This window comes from Daldinia loculata, assembly GCF_022478755.1.
Source record: "Daldinia loculata strain CBS 113971 unplaced genomic scaffold F4817scaffold_4, whole genome shotgun sequence".
Lineage (NCBI taxonomy): Eukaryota > Fungi > Ascomycota > Sordariomycetes > Xylariales > Hypoxylaceae > Daldinia > Daldinia loculata.
This window is the reverse complement of record NW_026054858.1, coordinates 207,891-233,011: the sequence shown is the minus strand read 5'-3', so window position 1 is coordinate 233,011 and position 25,121 is coordinate 207,891. Positions and strand designations below refer to the sequence as shown.

The following is a 25,121-nucleotide window of genomic DNA, read 5'->3' as shown; positions in this document are numbered from 1 at the left end:
TAGGACAGAAAGATAGTTTCCTCTTAAATAAATATTGCGAAAATGGACGACGATGATGACTTCGGTGCCGACGCAGATTTTTTATCTGCTTTGGCCTCCTCTACTGCTGGAAGTAACTCTAGTCAAGCCCTATCCCAACCTACCACGAACCGTGTTCAGCAACCCGCTCCTCAAAGAATCCAACAGCCAACTCCCCAGAGGATACAGCAGCCGACGCCTCAACGTTTAGACAAACCACCACCGATTTCTAACTCATCCGCGCCTAAGATTGTCCAACCGACACCTCAAGCTCTCCCACAGCGCTCATCCGGTTCTTCAATTCTAGTATCCCCGCGCCAAAAAGGGAACCCCGTACTAGCATCCCTACGTTCCGTGGCATGGGAGTACAGTGATATTCCAGCTGATTATGGGCTAGGGTTAACAACATGTGCCCTGTTTCTAAGCCTCAAGTATCATCGGTTACATCCCGAATACATTTATACCCGAATTCGTAATCTACAGGGAAAATACAATCTGCGCATCCTCTTAACTATGGTCGATATACCCAATCACGAAGATTCCTTGCGCGAGCTCTCTAAGACCTCATTAATCAACAACGTCACCATCATTCTTTGCTGGTCCGCTGCCGAGGCCGCGAGATACCTCGAATTATACAAATCCTACGAGCACGCGAGTTTTGGCGCTATTAAGGGGCAGCAAGCTACGAGTTACGCCGAGAAGCTTGTCGAGTTCGTCACGGTGCCTAGAGGAATCAACAAAGCCGATGCTATTTCTCTTGTCAGCGCATTTGGTAGTTTGAAGAACGCAATCAATGCCGATCCCGAGCAGGTTGCCGTTATTGGCGGCTGGGGAGAGAAGAAAGTCAAGAGATGGTGTAGCGTTGTGGAAGAGCCGTTCCGAGTTCAACACGCAGCAAAGAGACGCCTTGTTGACGAGAGCAATAGCGCTGCCGACAAAGCTATTCCGTTGAGCCGAGTGCCACTGAGAGACATGCCTCGTGTACCAGCAAATCTGTCTCGAAGCAGTGCTACTACAGAACCACAAGGTGAACCACCCTCGGAGCCTAAGCAGGACCACCAAAGTCGAGATGCTGCTATAGATGAGTATGATGAGGAAGCAATGCTGGCGGCGGCCATTGAAGAATCCAAGAAGACAATGGTGCAGGAACAGCCGTCCAGCTCGACTTCAAAAGCACGCGAGGAAGACAAACTGAGCGATGGAATAGCCGCGGCACTCGCAAAGCTCAGGGATAAGGGATAAGGTACGATGATGATACCTGCCTAGTTTAGGTAGGCTAGGCCTAACACTCGGAGCGTCCCGAGCAGTGCTACCTCTTAGATGCGAAGGTACGACTTGAATAGCCTAGCAGAAAACTATGGCGTTCATGAGAAGGTATCACAGTAAGGAAGAAGCATGTGGTTCACGATGCATATTCCCATATGATCTCGGTCAGGTCATATATCTTCTAGTGTAACCAATCACCTTGAAGTCCGGAGCTATATACACTAATAACGCAAGGCGCTAGTGGGGGTCTGCTTGGCGGATTTCCCCAGGGAATCTTGGTCGAGGCGGTCTAGCTGTAGGTATGTAATTCAGGTTTGTCTTTAGCTTGGGAGATCCTCGTAGGAATTATGGGAATTATGCACATATGCATAGAGGTACCTAGGTAGATTCCGCGGACAATTTCTCAAAGATCCCTTGGATATTCTCCGGAAATATGCTAGATATTCCTTATCGGGATTTAAAAAATATGGCGTCGTGGAATAGCCCCTCGCAGCGGCAGATCCAGGGTTAAATTATCACGAGTAACACGTCAAGTCAACCACGAATCGGATCAGAAAAGGCCCTGCATCAAAACTATAATATATCTAGACATATGTTGGCTCACCTCTAATAGTGCATATACGATACGTCGTGTGCTCTTCGTTTGACTTGTGCATAGTACCTAAGGTATGTGCCTAATGTACAACAACCGCGCGCAGCTAGAGTTCCACGATGAAATGCGGCCATGTATGGGCATATATATGGGGGCGAGCCCATCATCGATCGGTACCTGCGAGAATCCGAATCTTTAATTTCGGCGGTTTGTACCCCCTTTTTTCCCTTTTACATGGGTTCCCCGCACGTCAGCTTAGATAAGAGATGAGTTAATTCTTACCTCGACCAAACTTTGCCTATGAAATGCCGATAGTCTTTAGTTTTGGGGTAAGGTACCGGAGCTTAATTAAATAGTTGGGGTTAGGGAGGAGCTAAGCACTCGTCCAGTAACGTTGGATCCCAAAGAAGGCCACAGATGCCGCCAACTTACCAACATCAAACACTAATCTAGTGCCCTAAGACCCTAGACGCCTCCGCCTATGCCCTATTTAATTGCAGGAAACATGCGCTGACCTCATAGCACAGACATAGTTAAAAATCTTAATTTAATCTTCCGCCTATACACATTCCTAGCACAGGTTCCTCAGCATAAATTCCTAGTCTAAGACAACAAAAAAAAACCCCCATCACAAAATGCAATATGATATTTCCCGTCCAACCTTGCCTTGACAATCCATCAAGCGGATTTTGCTTGTGTCTTGGTCACAAGACATCGAACCTGGAATCTCCACCGCTTTGCCATATTGTTTACGGCCCGTTATCCTCTTCCCTAATCATGCTTCTTAGGCGACATCTCTTGGACCTGCAGATCCGTTGCCCCTTTCGGAAGGTCATACATTTTCTTAATTATCAAGTATCCGCCATCTCGACTATGTATTGCCTAGAATATCATTACGGTACTAGTAAGTGGTTATCGACCTGGGATTTTAACTGGTAACGTTTCTCCCTTCCTCGCCGGACGGACTTCTAGTCCTGATTAGGGCACTGTCTAAGCGCTCTATCATATGAGCTATTCGGGGTAACATATTCGTGATGTTCAATCTGTGCCCCATGGCCCATTTTGAGTGAGACCTGGGATCCTCGTGCTTACAGTCTGTGATCATCAAAGTTGCATTGCAGAGACCCTTAGCTTGCATACCGAGCTTGCTTAACCTCCCTGTCTTGTCGGACGGCACTAGAGATTTGATCCCCGTCCCCAATAAACTTGCGAGCCGCAAAGACACTGCTCAACCCATATTGATACATATTGATAAGACTACAAGCCAAGGTTGGCTGGTCGCAGTGTTGGTTTAAGATACCAAGCTACATACCCTCACATCCACACACACACACACACACACACACACACACACACACACATATACATACACATACTTACAGGCATAATCTACAGGCATGATACCCCTGTTATTGCAGTCGAATTATGAATTATCTTCCGTCCAAGCTTTTGGTCCCTCTGGCTGCTGATTTAGCTAGTAGATATGGCTTATGCAGGTGACAGATATTTGCCTTCTGTAGCAAATTGCTACAACCCCGAGGCCCCATGTCTAAGTAGTTCACATACCGTAACGCTCAGACTTAGTATAAGACTCGGACCTGTTTCCTCTTCTTATCTCCTTTCTTCATTCCTACTGTCAGCCGTTTAAGCCCCCTTGGTTCAGTCCGCAGGCTCATTCTCTCGTGTTATCGCATATCACACGACTATGGTGAACACTAAACAGGCTCTCGCCTTTCTAGGCAGTGCCTCTTATGCTATAGCCCAGCCTTCATACGTGTCTCATCCTGAAAGAGCTGATGCTGTCAAGGCGGCGTTCCAGCGTTCTTGGGATGGCTACTACCAATACGCGTTCCCTAACGATACCTTGAGGCCTATCTCAAAGACATACCAAAATGATCGGTATGTGAATATCTTAAAGGTGCTTTTTGAGCGTAGACTAACTAAAATGACAGAAATGGATGGGGAGCCAGCGCGGTTGATGCCATCTCTACAGCTCTCGTAATGGAAAACGGAGATGTGATCAACGCCATTGTAGACCATATCCAGTCCATCAACTTTAACGCCACTGCTCCCGGCTCGGAGAGTGTCTCTGTATTTGAAACTACCATCCGCTACTTAGGCGGTCTCCTCTCAGGTAAGCTAGCGAGGATCACCCTTAACATAACCATTAGCTCACTATACACTAGCATACGATTTTCTGAGTGGCCCTCTGAAACAGTACGCAAAGGACCAGGCTTCGGTTGACAAGATTCTTCAGCAAGCAATTAATCTAGCTGATATTCTCAGCGTGACTTTCGATACCCCAAGCGGAGTTCCCATAAACACACTGATCTACGGCTCAGACGGGTATCACGTCGGTAGTGATACTACTAACGGTATTGCCACCATTGGAACTTTGGTACTTGAGTGGACTCACTTAAGCGACATCACGGGAGATGATAAATACGCAAAGTTAACACAGGTCGCTGAGGACTACCTTCTCAACGTACGCAATCCGGATGTGGGCGAGCCGTATCCTGGATTGATTGGAACCGATGTCAATATCTCCGATGGCACCTTCGCAGACTCCAGCGGTGGCTGGAATGGCGGCACGGATTCATTTTACGAGTATCTCATCAAGATGTATGTCTACGACCAAGACCGTTTCGGCGTTTACAAGGACCGATGGATTGCCGCCGTCGACTCGAGCATCCAGTATCTAGCATCTAACCCGACCAGTCGCCCCGATTTGACATTCCTTGCCGCCTACAGTGGATATGACCAGCTTGACTTCGTGTCAACTCATCTTGCGTGCTTCGACGGAGGCAGCTTCATTCTCGGTGGCTTGACCCTCGACAATGATAAGTACACCAAATTCGGACTCGACCTTGTGAATGCGTGTCACGAAACCTACCTCGCGACCGTCACCGGTATTGGACCGGAGGTTTTCTACTGGCAAGACAGCAATGTAGCAACCAATGCTAGCAATAACGGCCCGCCCCCGCAGGATTCCGCCAGCTTTTATGAGACTGCTGGCTTCTGGATCCCATCCGGCGGCGGGGATTACGTGCTGCGGCCCGAGGTCATCGAAAGCTTCTACTACGCGTACCGCGCGACCGGAGACACCAAGTACCAGGACTGGGCTTGGGAGGCGTTCCAGAACATCAATAAGACATGCAGCGCGGGTGTGGGATACAGCTCTATCCAGAACGTGAATGTCGAAGGCGGTGGTGGATTCGACGATTTCCAGGAGAGCTTCTGGTTCGCCGAGGTCCTGAAGTACAGCTACTTGATCCAGGCCGACGACGCGGCGTGGCAGGTCAATGCTGGTCACGACAACACGTGGGTTTTCAACACGGAGGCGCACCCTTTCCTGGTTAAGGGCCAACCAATCTAGATTCGCATATAGAAGTGAGCAGACTAAGAAGCATGTGCATTTTTGAGTAGCAGTCAGGGGTTAATTAATCTTGCATTGGGTCGGCGTTGGTTAATCAATTCGTTTGTATATATTTGGGAGTACTGTCGAGGCGTATATTTGTTAGGCATTATACCATCTAGTTTTGAATGCCTTGTGCGGCTGAATACTATATCCTCTCGACGTCGTGTTACTAGACTCCGTATTATTTAGTCCATAGCGATGAATCGATACCAGCCATACCAGCTCTCAAGTTTGAATTATAGTATCATGTATAGAGACACAGAAAACAACCCAGCTAATTTACTCGTATTATCAAGTCGAAACTCATGTGCCCTAATGTATCTGCACTATTGGTCGTACCGTCTGGCATGTGTCGCTAAGACTAATTTAATTTGTTCTCCGTGTCTCATGCTAGAAGCCGAGACACGGCTGTACTGTACCCCCGGAGCTATTCACAACAACATTCCGACCAGCTTCCGATAGAGTAACGTACTACATACCTAGATGCAAGACTTGTCCCCTAGGCAGATCGCTTCTAAAAATAGAGAAATGGAAAGAAGCGGGTTTAGGGTGCGAATGCGAAATACAGTAATGGAGAGTGGCCATGATACGGAGGATGTAAACTTGTCGGCATGGTTGGGACTTCGACGAGTAAAGTTTGGAAGGAATTAATAAATTATCATTCTAGCTATAATATGTCTGGTAAGTAACTTTTGACTTTCGTCTCTATAAGATTAGGGTAAACCCTGCTTCCTAGACCACACAGTAACTGCAATAGTGCCGGCGTACAAGGTCGAGAAATTAAAGCTATAGCAAGTTTGAAGAGAGACGTATATTTTTTAGTTATGGTAATACAGCGTATTATGAGTTAAATACGAGCTCTAAATATTTAAATACATCCCCATACTTAGGGTTATGACGTTTCGACGCAAGGGCTTATGCATGAACATCAACATGTCAAATATCTACGTCATGTGCATTGAAAATCTGTCTAAATCAAGGGTTTCAATATCCCATGAAGAATGATACTCGGAGCAATTAATACTATGATATATATAGCTTATATTGTCGCTATATTTGTAAGGACAAATACATACCTATGTAAGGGATAATATGAGTAAGTGTGCTAATAGTTCTAAAATAGAGCGTCATGGCATTCATCTATCGATCACAACTTCATCCCTTCAAAACTGTTCACGGCCTTTTTATGACAAAAATTTCCCAATGCTTTGCGTGGCCGTAAAACTACAACTTTGGCGCTCAAATATCGACCCCGGCGGTGTACCAACTTCTTCATCCTGGATGGTATCGACGATGAGAGACGTGGGGCAAATTCGTAAATCAGGAGAACAAGCTATATCATCATAGCAAGTTTTGCTTTGAAAGTCATTAGGTTAAGCCATGCACGAGATCAGGGGTGTTGATATTGGAATAGGGGAACATAGGAGTAATCGTTATTTGACCAAGTTTTAATATGGCATTTTACATACGTAAAATAGATAAATAGGAGGTACCTATATAGTATTGCTCTTTGAGTTCTAAACATCAGGATATATGTTTCGTTCCAATCTACGTACCTGACATATTAAACCTAGATCGCTAGAACATTCCGACTAGGTAGAATATTATAGTTATGAATTTCTTTACACTTAAGACGACATGCTCTAATTGGATATCAAGATAAATGGCAAACGTAGACAACCCCTGGTAATTTTCATCCCAGCCTCACAATCTTCCACATCCGCAGACATTCCTGCAGATCCAACGACAGCGTGCCCTCATGTGCCGTGGAAGTATCCTTGATCAGAGCAACCAGGAGACTAGCCAAGGCAAATACCACTTGATCCTCTCGCAAGGCTTCCAAGTCAGACCTCCTCATGCCGCCGTTATCAGCCCATGATTTCCATAAATCGAGCATCTTGCAAATCGACGAGGCGAATTGGCCATCGAGGATCATCCGATGTAGCAGCGAGCCCACCACGTCCCTGGGAGTTAGGTTGGAATTGATGCTGACGCCGCTAGCGATCGCACGCTCATGGTTCTGCTTGAGCCAGTGCAGATTATGCTCGGCTACAAGCTTCGTGTCCCACTTTGGGCTCTGCAGCGCCTCGGACGTGCGCGCTTCGCGACGCTGGTTCTCGAGCCTTGAATGGTCGCGCACTGTTAACGAGTAAGATAGGTAAGCATCGCCTTTATCCTCAGTTGCTATGGCGATTACTTACTGTCTTGCATTCTCTGGTTCATCTCCCTCTGCATCCGCTCTCGAGCAGCAATTTCCCTCTGGGGAGGGGTCATTTTCGACTCGGCCATTACGGCGGCACGCTGGTCCGCACTGCGTCTAAAGAATAGATCTCGGGCCTCTTCTTGTCCGTTATAGTTGGTAGCCCATTCAGGCGTCTGCGACTCGTGTACCACGCCTAAAAGCACGAGCACACCGCAGGGTACGCTGTCCCGCCGGGAAAAGGCGAGGATCTCATCGGGGATCTTGTAGTTCCATAGCACGGTTTGACTCGTAGTCCCATAAGCTGTCGCAACGCTCGAAAACCAAATACCATCGGACTTGCCAGGGCGAATCCGAAGATGTTCAATATAGAGGCTTTGTAGATTTATAGACGATAGTACGGCTTCATCCTCCTGGCTCTTCGCAGAGATTAGGCCTTCAACAGATATCTGGCATGTTATAGTTGCTCTAGAGCTTTTCTCAGCTTGCCTCTGAATCGAGTCGAGAAATTCTTTACGTAAGCTACTGTGCTCTTTCTCCTTAGCATTTTCCATATCACCCTCTCCGGCCTCTCCCTGAGCTGCAGACGGCGTCTCTTCGGGACCAACAGTTCCAGTGATCTCAGATTGTTCTGGCTGAGGCGGTGGTGGAAGTCTTATCCAATAAGGAGGCAAGGAAGAAAAATCCCGAGTCGTCCAATGCGATGACCAATTTACCTTAAGAGATAGATGTCCATCGGAATCGTCCAGAGGAGCGATGGTCAAAGCCTCATGTTGTCCGTCGGGCGACTTCATCAACGAGCAACCCGTGGGAGTCCATAGCCCCGTCGAGCGCAATAGTTTCCAGCCGTGCGCATCAGGGATGGCACCCAGGTCCAGTAAATATGCGATGAGTTTGTCAAATGCTACATCGACCTGTGGTTGTCGGAGCTGGTCCGCGTATTCCACACGCTGAGTCTTAGCGCCGATAGCGCGAGTCTGCCAGTTGAAAGTAGTCCACGATCCTCCGGGGATAGAGCTAGGTTGCCGAGAGGGCCGCCAGTATAGCTCCGTCTCTTCGAAGCGATCACATGGCGTGACGGCATATCGTGGTAGTTCCACTTCGATTACTCGATTTACCACATCGCTACGTGTTAATGCTGTTAAGCGACCATGTCTAAGCATGCGCTTAATCTTAGATAGGGCGGCTAGCGTTGCGACGGTGTTGTATAGGATAGGCAATACGCCAAGGACTGCTAAGGGAATACCAATAAACGTGATGATGTCGGTGGCCGAGTAGCCTGAACCTGTTGAAGACATTTTGGCGCCCTTCCTGATGATTGAAATAAAAATACAAAAATCCTCATAAATAATATAATGAACTTTCTATCTTATTGTGCCAACTCGGGTCAAGTTCAGCCCCAGCTGAGCTGAAAACTAGTATGCTCTGGGCTTGATGCATATTACGACGCGAAGGATGCTATGCCTCTTACATCCTGATTAGATTCTATCGCATTGTAGGCTATAAGGTATCTCAAAATGCATCCTTATTGATCAGAATTTCTTAGACTGACTTCTTAGACCGACTTAAAAGAAGTCTTTTGGACTAAAACTCGAATGACTCTCCAAGCATTTATACCCCTTTTTCATCAGGGGTTAGGTGTATATATATGTAGAGTGCTATTTATGTACTTATACAATTGAATCGAGAAATCGGGGGATATTTAATGCAAGGTACCCGAGGCTAGTGTGATATGGGGCTTAGATCGATTTACGGGTCCGCTTCAATCTCCACATGATCCCGCAGTAGCCCGCCATCGCGAACCTACCCACTTCAATCTTCATTTGTACCATACCCTACCTAGGTACCTCATATATCGGCTCACACATTGAATTCTAAGACATTAGCTATAACTTCTTATTCAACTACCTACCTAGTTACCTTCTATTGCTACTTTTGCCTCGTCTTGGTTCTCGTAACCTTCCATCCTATATTCTTCGGCCCGGGAGCCAATTGCGACCAAGAATGACGACCGTCAGACGGCGATAATGCGACTGAACTGCGCCAATGCAGTTCTAGTTGCTGCTATAAAACTATTACGCCTCGTCAATGGCCAATTTCCGAATTCTACGTCCCAAGACCTGAATCTTACAACTATTTCCTCACCGATCGACCCTAATATCAAGATCAGCTATAAAGTGCCTCATGGAGCCTGTAACACCGCATTCGAGTCGCAAACGCAGTATACTGGCTGGGTGAGCCTCCCGGGTGATTTCCCCACCAATACTTTCTTCTGGTTTGTTGGGGCGCGGGACAAGCAAGCCAATTCTAGTCTAACCATCTGGCTCAATGGCGGCCCGGGGTCGAGTTCTATGTTCGGCTTCTTTACAGAGAACGGTCCTTGCGAGGTGGTTGATAATGGCACCGACAAGTTCGCCACCATAGCGCGGGAATGGGGTTGGGATAGGGCGTCGAATATGTTATTTATAGACCAGCCGAACCAGGTTGGGTTTTCCTACGATGTCCCTACGAAAGGTTCCATCAACTTACTCACCAACGAAATTTATACCCCACCTGACAAGAGACCGGATTCGCTACCGCCGAGCGCATATCTAGACGGTACATTTAGTTCTATGAATATCAACCATACGGCTAACACGACCGAGACGGCAGCTATCGCCATATGGCATATGCTACAAGGGTTCTTAGGGGCTTTCCCGGAGTTGAATCCTCCAAAGGACAACGTCCTAGGCGTGAATCTGTTTTCGGAAAGCTACGGAGGGAAGTACGGCCCCGCGTTTGCGCAGAAATGGGAACAGATGAACGCCGTTCGAGGCAACGGGACTGTTTCGAATAGCACTTCCGTAGAGATTCGCCTTGTCTCACTTGGTATTGTAAACGGCTGTGTCGACGACTTGATCCAAGCACCATATTATCCCATCATGGCAGTCAACAATCCCTACGGTTTTCCTGCCATCAACTCCGTCAGAGCAAAAATGGCCAATGCTAGCTTCTACACCGACGGTGGGTGTCGAGATCTGATCAACCAATGTCGGACCGCAGTTGCTAGTAAAGACCCAAACAACAGCGGTTCGGTCCCAGACGTGAACCACATCTGCGAGTCCGCCTACAATAACTGTACCAACAACGTCATGTTGCCCTACTCAGATGCCGGCCGCAGCCTTTATGATATCGCGGCGCCTCTACCCGACTCATTCCCGCCTCGGCGATATCTGGAGTACGTGAACACGCCAACCTTCCAGAAGGCCATCGGCACGCGCCTCAATTACACGGAGACAAACAGCCAAGTTGCCGCAGCTTTCGCCTCCACCGGGGACTACGAACGCGAGGCAATGGTACCCAAGCTAGCCTCACTCCTTAACTCAGGTATTCGCGTAGGCTTTATATACGGCGACCGAGATTATATTTGCAACTGGCTAGGCGGCGAGGCAGTATCCCTAGCGCTCGCCTCATCCGTAGCAGGCTATGAAACAACCTTCGCGTCCGCTGGATACGCGCCCATCATCGTCAACGACAGCTACGTCGGCGGCGCGGTACGACAGTTCGGCAATCTGTCCTTCAGCCGCGTGTACCAAGCAGGCCACTTCGTACCAGCTTATCAGCCAGCCACGGCTTTCGAAATATTCGCGCGGGTCATCCGTGGCGACAGCGTGTCCACAGGAGAGAACATCGACCTTTCTACGTACAACACAACGGGCTCCGCCGAGGCCAACAGCACTCTTGACCTCCCCGCCGCCCCCTCACCAACCTGCTGGCTTCGCGACGTGCCCGGTAGTTGTAGCGAGGAGCAACAGAGCGCCATTCTAAACGGTGATGGTTCCGTTGTCAATGGCGTCGTAGAAACAGGACCAACGGTGACGACGCCACCAGCCTCTGCTGTCGCCAATCCTTCGACAACTACAACTCAGCTCACCGGCTTGTTTACGGCTACCGCAACGCCGTCGAGTGTAGCTGTGTCAAGGGTAAGGCCTGGTATTGGCTTGGGGTTAGCTGTCGGCGGTGGCGTTATCATTGCAATACTTGTTGGTTCATAAACTTAACTCTCGCCTTATACAGTACTTTGCACAGCATATCTATCATTGAAATCTTCCACTTTGGCCTGAATCATCATACTAGATACCCATACCCGAGCAATAAACAATTCTTGATATTATAATGATCTATTAAGCCTCGTCGGCGTGGCTAACATATGCACAAGATGGTTTAAAATCAAACAAGAGATCATATCATACACACGTGGCTTACTTATAACAGTTGACTGTCTACAATTGAATTTTCAGTGATAATTCTAATATATAGACGGCATAACCCAATATCTCCATCTACTTGCAACTCTTTCAAACATTGACTTCGTAAAGATGAAAAAGCAATACTTCATAACTTTTTGATATTGCTATTGATAATTATTCTGATTACACGTTGGGTAGAAACCACATGTATAAGACATGTTCCTGTATCTTATGCCAACTTGCAGAATAGCCTAGGATAGCGAAAGAAATCGAATATTACTTCACATCACTTACCTGTTAATACTTACAGTAGACTAGCCGAGACGGCAATACGCGGGCGTATTGGTTATAAGAGCATGAGCTAGCACTGGAGAATCAGTCAGCTTGATTCTAAACGGCGGAAAAAAAAAGCAAAGTTTGAAACCCTATATCAGATCCACAGCCTTGTCAAAGGCAATATCATCAAAGCTGTCGAGCTATGTTGACCGTCGTGAAATTATTGGTTCATCATTATAGGGTTTGTAGTAATAATAAGAAATTCGAGTTCTTACCTTTATTAGTCAAGGACAAGACAAAAAGGCCACTGCGAGCAGCATTCAGTAGATACTATCACTTCAAGTTAGCCCGGAGCAACGCTTGAGCGAGAGTGAAAAGATTCCATCTGCTGCAGTCAGACATGACCGGAGTCATCAACGCCGTAAAGCTCTGACATATGCTTGTCAATTGTTTTAGTCGGATCATCATATTGCAGCAGCATGTTGCCTTTCAAGTCTTGAACGTGTACTAACCGAAGCTGTAGGACTGGAGACATTGCACCTGTAACTGAAAGTCAGAATATGTCGACTATACAATAAATAATGACAGCGATAAAAAACAAGAGTTCAGAAAATGCATGAATGGTAGTAATTAGGTTGTCTACAACGGTAACCCGAATCAGACTCGTCATCTGTGCTCATCAGGTAGGTTGTTTTTGGTATGTTGAAAGAAAAATATTGCTTACCTTAGTCGCAAATGTCACGGAATCAAAGATTATATCCATTGCCCCGAGACAATTATAACCAATGTTCCTAGTTGACCATCGAATACCAAGTTTTACAATAGATATTGATAGAGGAATACTGCTTCGGAGATCCCATGTTAGCCGATATGCTCGATGCGAGATTAGATCGACCGAGACGAGGATGTCGTGATCAGTGGGCGAGGTTTTCTAGGCCTGCCACAAAATGGCGTATCGACTCATGTAATAATAATTCGGAGCCCAGTGCCGCTTCATCATTTAAGGATATAATATCGAGTTGAAAATTTGCATACCATTTAGCAATCAGTCAATCGAACCAGCTGTATGCGATATTAGCAACCATGTAAAAGTCAAAGTTTGCGAAATCGAGATGCAGGAAATATAAATCAGACAACAGCCAGTTTTTTTCGTCAAGAGCATAAGCTTCGGACGGTAATTTCCAGCTATGCAAATGCATAGAAGAATCATCATTTGGGTAACGTGGACGATAGTATAGAAAAGGAAGCTTACCTGTTAGGCGTCGTTCGAACTCGATCGCAACAGACCCAATCTATACCCTAAGGGAGGGCGGATTACCTGGGATCGCGTTAGCACAATGAAGCTCCAGATGGGTTCCATGAAGAAATTGAGATCCAAATCTATCCTCAGACTGACGTGTAAAAACAGTTTCATTCCCGTAGGTCAAAGACTCTAGTTTGCGGTTTACAACTTGTCATCAATGAAAGATGAATAGAAGGAATTTCTGTGTACTTACATTTTACTCCTGGAAATATCCATCTGGGTGATGTTGTTAAGAAGGAAGAATTGACGATGGTTGGAGGATGAAAAAAAAAATTATTTCTAGCTCCCAAGCTTCAAACTAAGTGGGGCGTGCCTGGTGGACGCGCGCCGGGAAAAGGAAAGTTAATAATCCGAGAAGCTCGGATCAATCAAACCCCGTCCAGGTACCACTGGGCTGGACAGGCACCTCCAGCTGCACTGCACCGGTAGAAATCCTGGAGCCGGAGCTACCTATGACCGATACCAAGAGTTGCCCCTCTTTCGGCCCTAGTGGTCTTAGCTCTGAAGCTCTCCCTGTTCCCTACCCCTCATCTGCATCATAGCGATGTCAATTTTTCTGTGTTACCTCACTATCTCAATTAACTCCGATTATTTCTGGGTACGTCTGGAAACTCGTACATAATGTAATACTTGTATTACCTCATTCCGCGGTCAAGGTCCTTTTAGTAAATAACCGACAGTAACAGAAACCTTACCGTGTCACATGGAGATATTCGAACGAATCAAGGGGACTCATCTCAACCCGGTAGCTCACACGACGCGAATCAAAATGATAAATCAAAGTTGCTGGTGCTGGTGCTGGTGCTGGTGACGTTTTAAAGGCCGAGCTTACCGGCATCTTCCGCATCTCCCGCCTCGGTATAATCGATGGCGGCTTAAATACCATGACCCGAAAAATCCTCTTTTTTAGAATCCATCCGGCTACTTCGTACACTATTGCCCAGCCCACATTTCCCCTTGGCCGGTAAATGGGGCTCTGGGTCCTGGGGTCTAGAATGACAGAATGGCTGCATGGCGGTCTGCTCGGGATGATGCCGTATGTCATCGTGCTGCTGTTACCCGCAGCACCGAGCAAACCAGTAATAACTAACAACACATTGGAACAGTGTGAAGAATGACAAAGACGAATTGGACGCTTTATAAACTTCCCAATACCCCCTCGGCATATATTTCTGAGAAACACCAAATTCTCGTTTTAACCTTTCTCACGATAAGTTGTCGGAGTCTAACCTATTAAATCAAATCAAATCAAATCCTCATCAACCAAATTTCCCCATTACTCCAAGATTCTCTTCTCTCCATTTCTCCGTAATTAGTACCTAACTTACCCCAAGTGAAACCTATCAGGCCTCTTTCGTACCTCCCTCTCCCCCTACCTAACTATCTCTCATCCCTCGACTTGATTTTGGATCTTCCCTACCTCTTTTAAGCATAATGGCGTCGAACGGTAACAGCAATGATGTACCTCCAGCCGAAACGGCTACTGTAAACACAAACATTGTGACTTTAACTCGTTTCCTTACGGAAGAGCAGACCAAACACAAAGAGGCAACTGGAGATTTCACGTATGTCCTACCTTATCTAGGAACTAATAGATCAACTATGGCTAATTCAATACTCTATCAGATTATTATGCCATGCTCTTCAATTCTCCTTCAAGGCCATCTCCCATTATATTCGCCGAGCCACACTAGTAAACCTGACAGGCCTCGCTGGCCAATCCAATGCGACAGGTGACGACCAAAAGAAGCTTGACGTCATCGGAAATGACCTTTTCATAGCAGCTATGAGATCGTCGGGGAAGTGTGCATTGATAGTGTCGGAAGAAGAGGAAGAGGTAATATACTTTAAAGATCACACCGGAGCTCGGTACGCTGTAGCTTGCGATCCCATCGATGGAAGCTCCAACTTGGATGCTGGCGTCTCGGTTGGAACAATCTTCGGTGTTCACAAGTTGGCTGAGGGTTCCACAGGAACAAAGGAGGATATTCTGAAGCCCGGAACGGAACTTCTTGCTGCTGGATTCACCATGTACGGCGCGTCTGCTCAACTCGTTATCACAATGATGGGCGGCACTGTCAACGGCTTCACGTTAGATAATTCGTTCGGCGAGTTCATCTTAACACACCCGAATATGCGAATCCCGAAGCAGAGAGCTATCTACTCCGTCAACGAGGGTAACTCCCTCTACTGGGAAGACCATACCAAGGAATACTTCAACTCTCTCAAATTCCCTCAGGGTAACGGGAAACCCTACAGCGCTAGATATATTGGTAGCATGGTGGCTGACGCATATCGAACGCTGCTGTACGGTGGTATCTTCGCCTACCCCGCGGATAAGAAGAGCCCTAAGGGAAAGCTGCGGATTCTATACGAATGCGCACCTATGGCTATGGTTTTTGAAAATGGTAAGTGGTGACTATTGTATCTTTTTCGTAACTTATACTGATTGTTCCTTAGCCGGTGGCCAAGCCGTAGACAGCAAGATGAGACGTATGCTTGAAGTCGTCCCGGAACACATTCACGATCGATCAGGTATCTATTTGGGTAGCTACGACGAAGTCGAGAAGGTCAAGTCATTTTACAAGTGATTTAATTCAGATGGGTTGCTGTTGGATATTGGGCCTTTCAAACTGGTTAGGCGATGAGGCAAAGAGCATTGGAGCGTTGGGCACTTCGTAATGAATACCAGTCTGATTTACGATGAGGATATGATCCAAGAAAATTGTATATGCGGCATGCAAGTAATATGTAAAAGACCATCATATTCATCATATTACAAATATAATATACATTATCATAACATCCTAGTATAACTTGGGGAAGAATTTGGGCGTGTTTCGTTTCCACTCCTGATAATCTTTACGATGGCCATACTTGGCATCGTACTTCTTCTCGCTCAACGGCACACCCGTCACTTTCAACAGTAAAGACGTTATGAACGCCGGGCTCACAAACGATGCTGCCAAGACCAGGAGCTTGCCTAACAATCCACCCGAAAACCCAAGTCCGACCTGAACTGGACGTGCCACCAAGACACCAGCAGCTGTGGTAGCTATACCCGTCCACAGCGTACATTCACCCAAGTAATTTGGATACTGGCTACTCGATCATCAGCTTCTCACAACCCTTCACAACTCCTTACAAGAACACTTACCTCCGACTCCACAGACCCTCCGTCATAAACGGCTCATCATGCAGCTTCTCCTTGCGGCGGCGCAACCACTCGCCCTTCTGCCGATCAGCAACGATCTCGAGCGCGAACCCGCCGGCAAACAGCGCCAGGCCCAAGACGTCGGTAACCCGTAGCGGCACGGCAGCGAGCGCCGCGGGCGGGACCGCGTTGACGGCTAACACGGGCGCTAGACACAGCGATACCCATGTCGCTTGGCCGAACCAGGCGCCTGCGAATTTACCCGGCGACCCCCGCAGCGTGTCGAAGCGGGAGTCGTGGCCTTGGTGCAGGACGCGGCGGAAGAGGTATGTGCCCACTGTGGAGGCACGTTAATAACTCAACCCTCTCACGTAGCACATACGCTTGAATTCCATCTAATAGTGATCTTGTATACACTTATTAGGGTATAAAGGTAAGAAGAAGAAGAAAACAAGGCTACGCACATCTAACCGACCAAAACACCACAGCAGCGCTCAGCGCAACCTGGCGCCAGTGGAAACCAGCGGTCGCCGTAAACGGACTTGACAGGCTTGCCAACGGGGCACCGGCCAGTGATGCAGCGGCGCGGGTGCGGAGGCCAGGAAGGTATAAGCTCAACAGGGTGACGGTCAAAAACGTCGCGGAGCCGGAAACATCGTAGAAACGCTCGCTTTGGGCGGCGATTGACGGGATGGCTACGGCCGTCTGCAAGGCAAAGGCCGCTGCGACGCTAGGTACTACTGTGCGTAGGAAGGGGTTCCGGAAGTTGGTTAAGTGGAGGAATTTGTGTAGCATGCCTGATGCCATCGTGAAGATGGTTGGGTTAGGGGTATGGATTAGGTGTAACTAGATAAAACCGCCTAGGTTAGGTACCTAATGTATGGATTGGGGTATTATATATATAAAAAATGTCAAGACTATATGTTATATATCTGTCAATCCGGTATCGTGTACATGTACTGCTTTAAGAGTCAACTATGTCACGACTTCGTGGTGACGTAGATGGTATTCTCAGCTGTAGAAAAAGAGAATGTTTTTTCCATTGGGAGTTTGTGTGATATGCCCCACTCTTGATCGCCTTGTTAAATGATTCTCGTTGGGATCTTATAACCCCTGAGCAGTGAGTGCTGATTAGCGGTCGCATATACATGTATATATCCATCGACTATGATATGTAGGTACATATGAAAGGGTTATCAGGTTATTCAACTCATATCATATTAAGAACTTATTAATCTGAGTTCTAAGAATTGAGCTTCTGGGTCGAATCAGGATATATTTATGTCTTACTCTGCGCCCCATACCTGTTCACCATTAAACCACGTTTCCTTTACCGCAGCACCAAGAAGCTTGTCCTTATCCCAGTCCATATCCCATATCGTAAAATCCGCAACCTTACCCGGCTCTAGGCTGCCTAGACGTTCATCCCAGAACACGCTTCTGGCCGAGCCATAACTCGCAGCTACTACGGATTCGCATACGCCGAGGCGGAAGTTGTAGTTGACAACATTTTCGTGCTGCGTGTTTCTGTAAGACTTCCTTGTACTCGCAACGTAGACGTTGCCCATGATATCCCACGGTGATGTCGGACTGTCGCTGCCGAGAGCGAGCGGTGCGCCGCCGTCCGAGAACTCACGATAAGGGAAAGCGCGCTCGCAGCGGTGGCCTAGGAGATCTGGCCACGCCCGGAGGATCCATGGGTCAGCGTGAACGGGCTGAATCGAAGCGGTGCTGTAGATAGAGTGAGTATAGGTATAATCAACTATAAAGCAATTGTATATGAACTCAGGAAAAAACCAACATTTCAAATTCTCCGAGGCGCTTGGCGTCCCGAGCAGATGCGAGCTCGAGATGTTCCATGCGGTGACGATTCTTCGGGGAGCACGTAGACAGGGCATCAACAGCCATGGTAATGGCAGCGTCTCCGATAGCATGAAGCGCGACCTGCAAACCCGCGGCATCAGCTTTGCGCACAACCGCATTGAGTATCTCGGGGTTCCAGAATGGCTCGCCGGTGATATGTTTCGTAGCGTCAGCTCCTTTCAGATAAGGTTCGGACATATAAGCGGTGCAGGCATCGATGATGCCGTCACAGATGACCTTGATACCGACGACGTGGAGGTCTGGCGACTCCTCGGCGGTGAGCTGCTTGTGTACCTCGATAGCCCGGTCAACCTGGGAAAGACAGTCGGCTTCCGAGCTTGAAGGCGTTATAAGCCAGTAAGCCGCAAGCCGGAATGGAAATGGTCGTTCTCGCTGTTCTTCGCGTATATCGAGAAGAGTAGTCCAGGTTTGTTCTTCCATCGCCATGTCTATTGCCCCGGTATAACCGGACTTATTGTATGTCTGTACTGCAGCCCGGATCCAATCCTCGAGATCGTTCTTAGTCGCAACTGATGCAAGGAAAGGCCAAATAATAGTGAAGACGGCGGCTTCTTCGAAAGCTCCCGTAGGGTTTCCATCCGAATCACGTTCGGTTTTTCCTCCTTCAGGATCCACTAGGTTCTTCGCATCAATTTCCTCAAGAGCAGAGGTGCTACACCAGGTTGTGTGAAGATCCTTAGAATCTACATAGATAGGCCGAGGGTCTAAGTCATCGACTAGACTTGCTAGAGGTTTTGACATATATCTCATCCATCCTTTACAGAGAATACGCGGTTCGTTAGGATTTGCAACTGCATAATCCTTGATTGCCTTGCGAATATCGTTCAAGTTCTCACAGTGGTCCAGCCCAACTTTGCTCAGTGATTGTCCTAGTCTTAGCAAGTGAATGTGGCCATCAATAAAGCCCGGCAGAACGGTTCGCCCATTGAGATTGTGTATAATAGCACCGGCAGCTCGGGACTGGGAAATAGCGTCATCCTCCTCCAAACCAACGTGCTCAATGATTCCGTCGCGTATGTAAATTGCATCCCCAAATTGAGGCTCCGTCTCGAGCCCCGGTTTCTTGGCGTGCAGGAACACTTTCCCGCCAACGAAAAGATGGCCTTTGGATTGTGCCATTGAGATAACCATTGGGTGTTTTTCGAAACATATAAATAATAAATGACCGAGCGTATTGTTGGGAACTTGGAAATAAGTTAGAACTCTACCACCACAGGAATCATCAGCGTAGAGAGCCTCTTTCCGAGGCGTTCGTAAGAAGGCGCCCCGCGTGATCCACCAATTCAGTTTAAGTCAGCTGGGGGTCAGCTAGAAAAGCCGTCCGATCCAGGAGCTTGGTAGCCTACCTAGTCTTTTAGCCCCTGCACATCTATTCGAACGATATAGCGAGACTCCTAGAGTGTGCGTATAGTCGTAATATAGGTACCTATTTTAAAGGCAGTGGATCCTACGGAGTTCATGTCCGTCTCGACTTCTCCGCCAGCATCGTCAAACTTACCTTGGGTACCTAAGGTAGAGAACATGGCAGGTCCGAACGCCCGGAGAAGGTTTATGTAACTGCAACTGCTAAGATGTGACAAAGTCTTTTCTTAGCTGCAGTAATCTGGGGCTATTGGCTTTGCTTATATTTGACTTGGGTAGCTCCCACATCCATGGAGGCTATCCTCGAGTTAGTCAGGACCGTTTCTTATTAATGTACCTAACAACTCCCCCTTTTATACACATCTCAGAGTAGCCCTCACTCAACTTACTTTATCCTCAACTAATCGAATCATGTCTAAGGATCCTGAAAGGCCTAACGTTGTCCTCATCCTCGCAGACAACCTGGGATGGGGTGAGTTAGGCTGCTACGGAGGAGGCATCCTCAGGGGTGCAGCTACGCCCAGAATCGATGCTTTCGCTAAAGAAGGACTGCTTCTACATAATTTCAATGTTGAAAGCGACTGTGTGCCGACACGTTCAGCTCTGATGACAGGTAGACATCCAATTCGCACTGGTTGTCTACAATCAGTTCCACCTGGCTTTCCTCAAGGTCTTACGCGATGGGAGAGGACTCTCGCAGAAGTCCTGAAGACAAATGGCTATGCCACAGCGCATTTTGGAAAGTGGCATTTGGGTGATATCCCAGGCCGTTATCCTAGCGATAGAGGGTTCGATGAGTGGTACGGAATCCCTAGAACTTCCGATGAAAGCCAATTTACTTCGACGGTTGGGTTTGTAGCTGATGTTGTGGAAACGCCGTATATCATGAAGGGGAAGGCTGGCACACCGTCCGAAAATGTCCATGTATACGATCTTGAGCAGCGAAGGTTAATTGACGAGACATTGGTCGAATACTCGAAGGATTGGTTAAGCCGGCAAGTTAACGAGGCGAAGGCGCCGTTCTTCTTGTACCACCCGTTGATACATCTACATTTTCCTACACTGCCGCATCTCGACTTTGTAGGGAAGACAAACCATGGTGACTTTTCAGACTCCATGGCCGAGATGGATTTCCGCGTAGGTCAGCTCCTTGATCACATCGATTCGCTTGGTATTGCCGATAACACCGTGGTTATCTTCGCGTCCGACAATGGACCAGAATTCCGCCCCCCTTACAAAGGAACAGCCGGCCCTTGGTCAGGCACGTACCATACCGCTATGGAAGGAAGCCTTAGAGTGCCCTTCATAATCCGATGGCCAAATCATGTTCCTCCAGGAACCACCTCTAATGAGATAGTCCATGTCACCGATATCTTCTCCACCATTATCAGCATTACTAAGTCTCCGTTGCCTGACGATCGACCCTTTGACGGTGTCGACCAGACTCCCCTTTTTCTCAAGCCGGTTGAGTCAAAGTCGTCTCGCGAGGGATTCTTGTTTCATATTAAGAACGAGTTACGGGCAATTAAGTGGCGAGATTGGAAAATGCATTTCGTTTGGGAGCCGCAGGTGAACAAATCATCAGGGAAACTAGAGTCCCCATACCTATTCAACACCACGCGCGATCCGAAAGAGGAAACGGATATATTAGCATATAATACTTGGGTTATGCAACCTATGTTTAGGCTGAGGACGGAATTTGAGAAGAGTTTGAGGAACGATCCGGCACCACCAGACCCTCTTAAAGCTTTATGATCTCAACCAGAAGTGGACTGGAATTTGGAGTATGAATGTAGATAGACAACTCGTATACTCATGTATTGTGAAGAGAGAAATATGAAGAGAAAAAAGCGCGTATTGGTTGGTGTAAAAGTCCAGAAGAAACGCGTCATAGGAAATTCGGCTCATGCCTGTCCTGTCATTGCTCCGTGCGTTGTTTCCTTTTAGAAATGTATTGCACCGGGCTGATCCGGGGGTACCTAATCCGGGGACGGTTCGATTAGATAAGATGACAGGGCGCTAGGAATTGTCGCAATATGCACCTAAACCACGACAAGGTACCTTATTTCCGCTAACACAGAAGCCAAATGAAGGAACCCTATTCCGAATCCTTCTCTTCAACATGTAGCATCAGATCATCTTATCTTTGACCATACTTCATATATATTTATAGTAAACTATACAGATGGAAAATAGTCACGTTAGGCGCTTATCGTAAGAAACCGGTTCCCTTAACCCCTTAACTCGAAGACTAACACAATTGATAGATGCAAGCGTTGTCAACATAGAAAAGTACTAAGATCCCAATTTTTTTTCTCCTTAGGTACTATTTAGTATCTAAAGAGATTTGCAGTGCTAAACTATTCATAATAGGTTCGCTGCTCGCGAACCCATCCATGTGGAAATTGCTCCGCGGCGAATGCGAGATGTGAGTTTCGCGATAATGATTTCAAACGGCCTCCCGTATCGCGCGAGTACGCTACAGCTCTTGAATCTCGCGTTGCCACTCTTGAAGGAATTCTAGCCAAGCTCAAGAATGCCTCTCATGAAGAACGCAATGCTCTTCTTGAAGATGTTATCCTCCATGATCATTTGATCTCTTTCGAGGGTCCTTTAACAACCCAAGAAGAGGAGCTAAGCGGGTCAATGGCGAAGGCATCCCTGCAAGAGACTACTGAAGGTACCTACCTATCTTTCGTGCCAATAGCTTACCTCGGTACCACTAACCGATGTCTTGTACAAAGGTTCAATGATATATCATGGCCCTACAAGTATTTTCACCGGCGTAGACGAGAATCCGGTAGTCAACAACACCCCTATAACTACCTCCCCGTCGTACGAAAGTGTGGAATACTACCACAACCCTACGATACGCCTATGTCTCGCACTCTTCTTCCACTGGCAGTATCCCCAGTTTATGTTTATTGATCGGGAATGTTTTGTTCAAGAATTTGACCGGGACCCTATTAATAGCGAATTCTGCTCACCACCACTTATCTATGCGACGTGTGCTTTAGGTGCGCTGATGTCGCATGATGCAGATATTAGGGCCCTGGCATCTAGGTTTGTGAGCTATGCGGAGGACACGCTTGTGAGACAAGGACTCGTGGTTCCAACAATAACCTCGGTACAAGCGCTATTGTGCTGTGCGTACTATGAGGTCGGAAAGGGGAATTTGTCTAAAGGTTGGATGTATTCTGGTAAGTTTCTAGTAGACTTCTGATTTAATGCTGCATAACTCTAAGGTGAAATGAGGCTTGGCATTTAGGATGGGACAAGACCTGGGACTTCAAAGAGACCCAGCACTCTGGGGACGACCTGTGCAATCGACAGCGGTGTACTTCTTTGACGAAGAATTTCGACGACGGATCTACTGGGGATGCTTTTTATCTGATAAGTATAAGAATTCTGGTCGATGCCTGAAAGACTTGGCCGTTGACATTTGATTAGGATCTTTAGTCTCTTCCTTGGGCGGCCAACATTCATGCACGAAAACGATGCGGATGTTGACACCAGTGAGCCTTTGCCGTAAGTGTGATAGGTAAGACATATTTTCACATTTGCTGATTATAGTAAAAGGCATTATCCCCCTATATGGGACGACTGGCTTCAGTCTCATAATATGAGTTTCCTCAAGACGGTACATACAGGCCCGAAGTTAACATTGCTATTTAACCAACAAGTTGAGCTTGGACGTATTATCCACGACATGCTCTCCAACGTATTTTCGCCTAAGGGAAAGGGCTCCACGAAGTCTAAACGCTGGACTACAACCGTATTACAACAACTAAATGCTAGGCTGCTATCTTGGCACGAAGCACTTCCTGCTGATATGAGGTGGAAGAAGTGGTTTACTAACAGAGATCGTCTGCAGCCAAACGTAACTGTCTTGCAGTAATAACTGTTCTAGCCCCCGTCTACAAGATTACATTGCTAACTGTATTGACACAGTACGCTATACCATAGCACTCGTATATGTTTTAATCTCCCATTTGTCGCGACAATTGAACCAGATACTTTGCATGAGAACCGAGGCCCGGTTTCTGATTCTCTTGCGGAGTCTATTCAGATATGCAAGTCTTCTGCGGATGAGATAGCTAATATTCTGGGGCGGTTTAAAAGCCAACACACACTAGGAAATACCCCTTTAATCTTGGTGCAGGGCGCTATAGTTGCTACGAATGCCATTATAACCACATCAAAAATTTCAAGCTCTTTAACTTCCCTAGCTGAAGATACTCCTTTTCCAACCCTAGACGAAGCCTTGAGCGAGATGTCGGTATCGTGGACGTTAGCTAGCGAAGCACGGGCAAAGTTCAAGAGAGCACTGGGTCAACAGCATCCTGAACAATACGAATCAAATTCCAGCGTAGAGGCTATGGCCGAACAGGGCTCCGGCAATCCCCTAGACACATTTCAGTGGCCACAGATGGCCTCTCCAGGCATCATGAATTACGATGTTCTAGACCCAGCACTCGACTTAGTGAGCCCAGAGCAATATTTATGGGAACCTATGGGGTTTATTGATATCGAACCAACTGTTCCTCTGGATATGACCTAATCAATAAACTGGTGCTTTTTATGATAATGAAACAGAACGGAAGACGCAATTCGAATCACAATTATTACAAGTGTACCACATATATTCCCGTCGGTTTATTGGCCGTCGTATCTTTTAGTTTCGCTATGCACAGCGTGAGGATGGCTCGCTTTTCCCAGAAGTAGTCCCATATAATATTGTAGAGAGAAAGCCTATCCCGGATGAGAAAGAGTTGTTCCTCGCGAACCCTCAAAGACCCTTACTCGGCATATACCCTCATCAATCCCCATGTCGCAATCTATGGGGCGGGTAACATTGAATCCAACGGAGTCCAACTCCGTGTGCAGACCCCTGTTCAAGTAGCACCAACTACATCTCGCATAGTCCGTCTGCTTAACCTATATTTACGTGGCGTGTCTTTAGTAACCCCCAGATATGTAATACCTACACGGAGATGATAATAGCATAGACGGCCTAGATGGTATCATTAGAATTACCCGACTGTCTATTAGATAAGAATAGGTCATATCTAAACGTCAGATCAGATTGAATTATCTTTCCGGCCTAACTATCCAGTAGAAGTTCTTCGATTACTCTAATGGAGTCACATTTCTTTCTACCCTTGAGTCTACCATCAGTACGGCTATCGGTGGTGGTATCTACCATGGTAAAAAAAGGGGGTTGGGGAGAATGGTTCCGTACGGTAGAACGTTTTTAGGTTTTAAAGGCTTTGATCGGTCAAAATTCATAAATAATATGGCGGATTTTTATTTTTAAACTTTTACTTTACAAAAGCTATTTTACAATCATAAAACTGTTCCATCCCACAGAATCGTTATTGTTTTCGAAATGATTTTTATTACTGAACTTTCTTGAAAC

General features: G+C 47.0%; 8 protein-coding genes across 8 annotated transcripts; 5 read left to right on the top strand and 3 right to left on the bottom strand.

Annotated features, from left to right (window-relative positions):
• Nucleotides 1-2: 2 nt before the first annotated feature.
• On the top strand, nt 3-1,894 carry F4817DRAFT_325306 (restriction endonuclease type II-like protein). The gene has a single exon (XM_049301756.1). The coding sequence runs from the start codon at nt 43-45 to the stop codon at nt 1,258-1,260; it is 1,218 nt and encodes a 405-aa protein (XP_049162889.1). The 5' UTR covers nt 3-42; the 3' UTR covers nt 1,261-1,894.
• Nucleotides 1,895-3,256: 1,362 nt separating this feature from the next.
• On the top strand, nt 3,257-5,561 carry F4817DRAFT_325302 (glycoside hydrolase family 47 protein). Its single transcript, XM_049301755.1, has 3 exons — nt 3,257-3,775; nt 3,829-4,010; nt 4,063-5,561. The coding sequence occupies exons 1-3, from the start codon at nt 3,582-3,584 to the stop codon at nt 5,250-5,252; spliced, it is 1,566 nt and encodes a 521-aa protein (XP_049162888.1). The 5' UTR covers nt 3,257-3,581; the 3' UTR covers nt 5,253-5,561.
• A 1,274-nt stretch (nt 5,562-6,835) lies between these two features.
• On the bottom strand, nt 6,836-9,125 carry F4817DRAFT_325300 (uncharacterized protein). Its single transcript, XM_049301754.1, has 2 exons — nt 7,496-9,125; nt 6,836-7,433 (listed from the first exon to the last, which is right to left on the bottom strand). Exons 1-2 carry the CDS (start codon nt 8,790-8,792, stop codon nt 6,988-6,990), a joined length of 1,743 nt encoding a protein of 580 aa, XP_049162887.1. The 5' UTR covers nt 8,793-9,125; the 3' UTR covers nt 6,836-6,987.
• Nucleotides 9,126-9,521: 396 nt separating this feature from the next.
• On the top strand, nt 9,522-11,528 carry F4817DRAFT_356149 (alpha/beta-hydrolase; the record flags this gene model as incomplete). Its single annotated transcript, XM_049305759.1, has 1 exon — nt 9,522-11,528. One exon carries the CDS (start codon nt 9,522-9,524, stop codon nt 11,526-11,528), a length of 2,007 nt encoding a protein of 668 aa, XP_049162886.1.
• Nucleotides 11,529-14,542: 3,014 nt separating this feature from the next.
• Nucleotides 14,543-16,029, top strand: F4817DRAFT_177575 (inositol phosphatase). The gene is made up of 3 exons (XM_049298298.1): nt 14,543-14,867; nt 14,929-15,710; nt 15,763-16,029. The coding sequence occupies exons 1-3, from the start codon at nt 14,737-14,739 to the stop codon at nt 15,891-15,893; spliced, it is 1,044 nt and encodes a 347-aa protein (XP_049162885.1). The 5' UTR covers nt 14,543-14,736; the 3' UTR covers nt 15,894-16,029.
• Nucleotides 16,030-16,107: 78 nt separating this feature from the next.
• F4817DRAFT_325282 (DUF1295-domain-containing protein) lies at nt 16,108-17,543 on the bottom strand (the record flags this gene model as incomplete). The annotated part of the gene is made up of 3 exons (XM_049301753.1): nt 16,921-17,543; nt 16,460-16,793; nt 16,108-16,404 (listed from the first exon to the last, which is right to left on the bottom strand). Exons 1-3 carry the CDS (start codon nt 17,261-17,263, stop codon nt 16,110-16,112), a joined length of 972 nt encoding a protein of 323 aa, XP_049162884.1. The 5' UTR covers nt 17,264-17,543.
• Nucleotides 17,544-17,582: 39 nt separating this feature from the next.
• On the bottom strand, nt 17,583-19,999 carry F4817DRAFT_325280 (amidohydrolase 3). The gene is made up of 3 exons (XM_049301752.1): nt 19,688-19,999; nt 18,258-19,616; nt 17,583-18,187 (listed from the first exon to the last, which is right to left on the bottom strand). The coding sequence occupies exons 2-3, from the start codon at nt 19,469-19,471 to the stop codon at nt 17,743-17,745; spliced, it is 1,659 nt and encodes a 552-aa protein (XP_049162883.1). The 5' UTR covers nt 19,472-19,616; nt 19,688-19,999; the 3' UTR covers nt 17,583-17,742.
• Nucleotides 19,793-21,633, top strand: F4817DRAFT_177551 (alkaline phosphatase-like protein). Its single transcript, XM_049298297.1, has one exon. It carries the CDS (start codon nt 20,114-20,116, stop codon nt 21,455-21,457), a length of 1,344 nt encoding a protein of 447 aa, XP_049162882.1. The 5' UTR covers nt 19,793-20,113; the 3' UTR covers nt 21,458-21,633.
• The last annotated feature ends 3,488 nt before the right edge of the window (nt 21,634-25,121 follow it).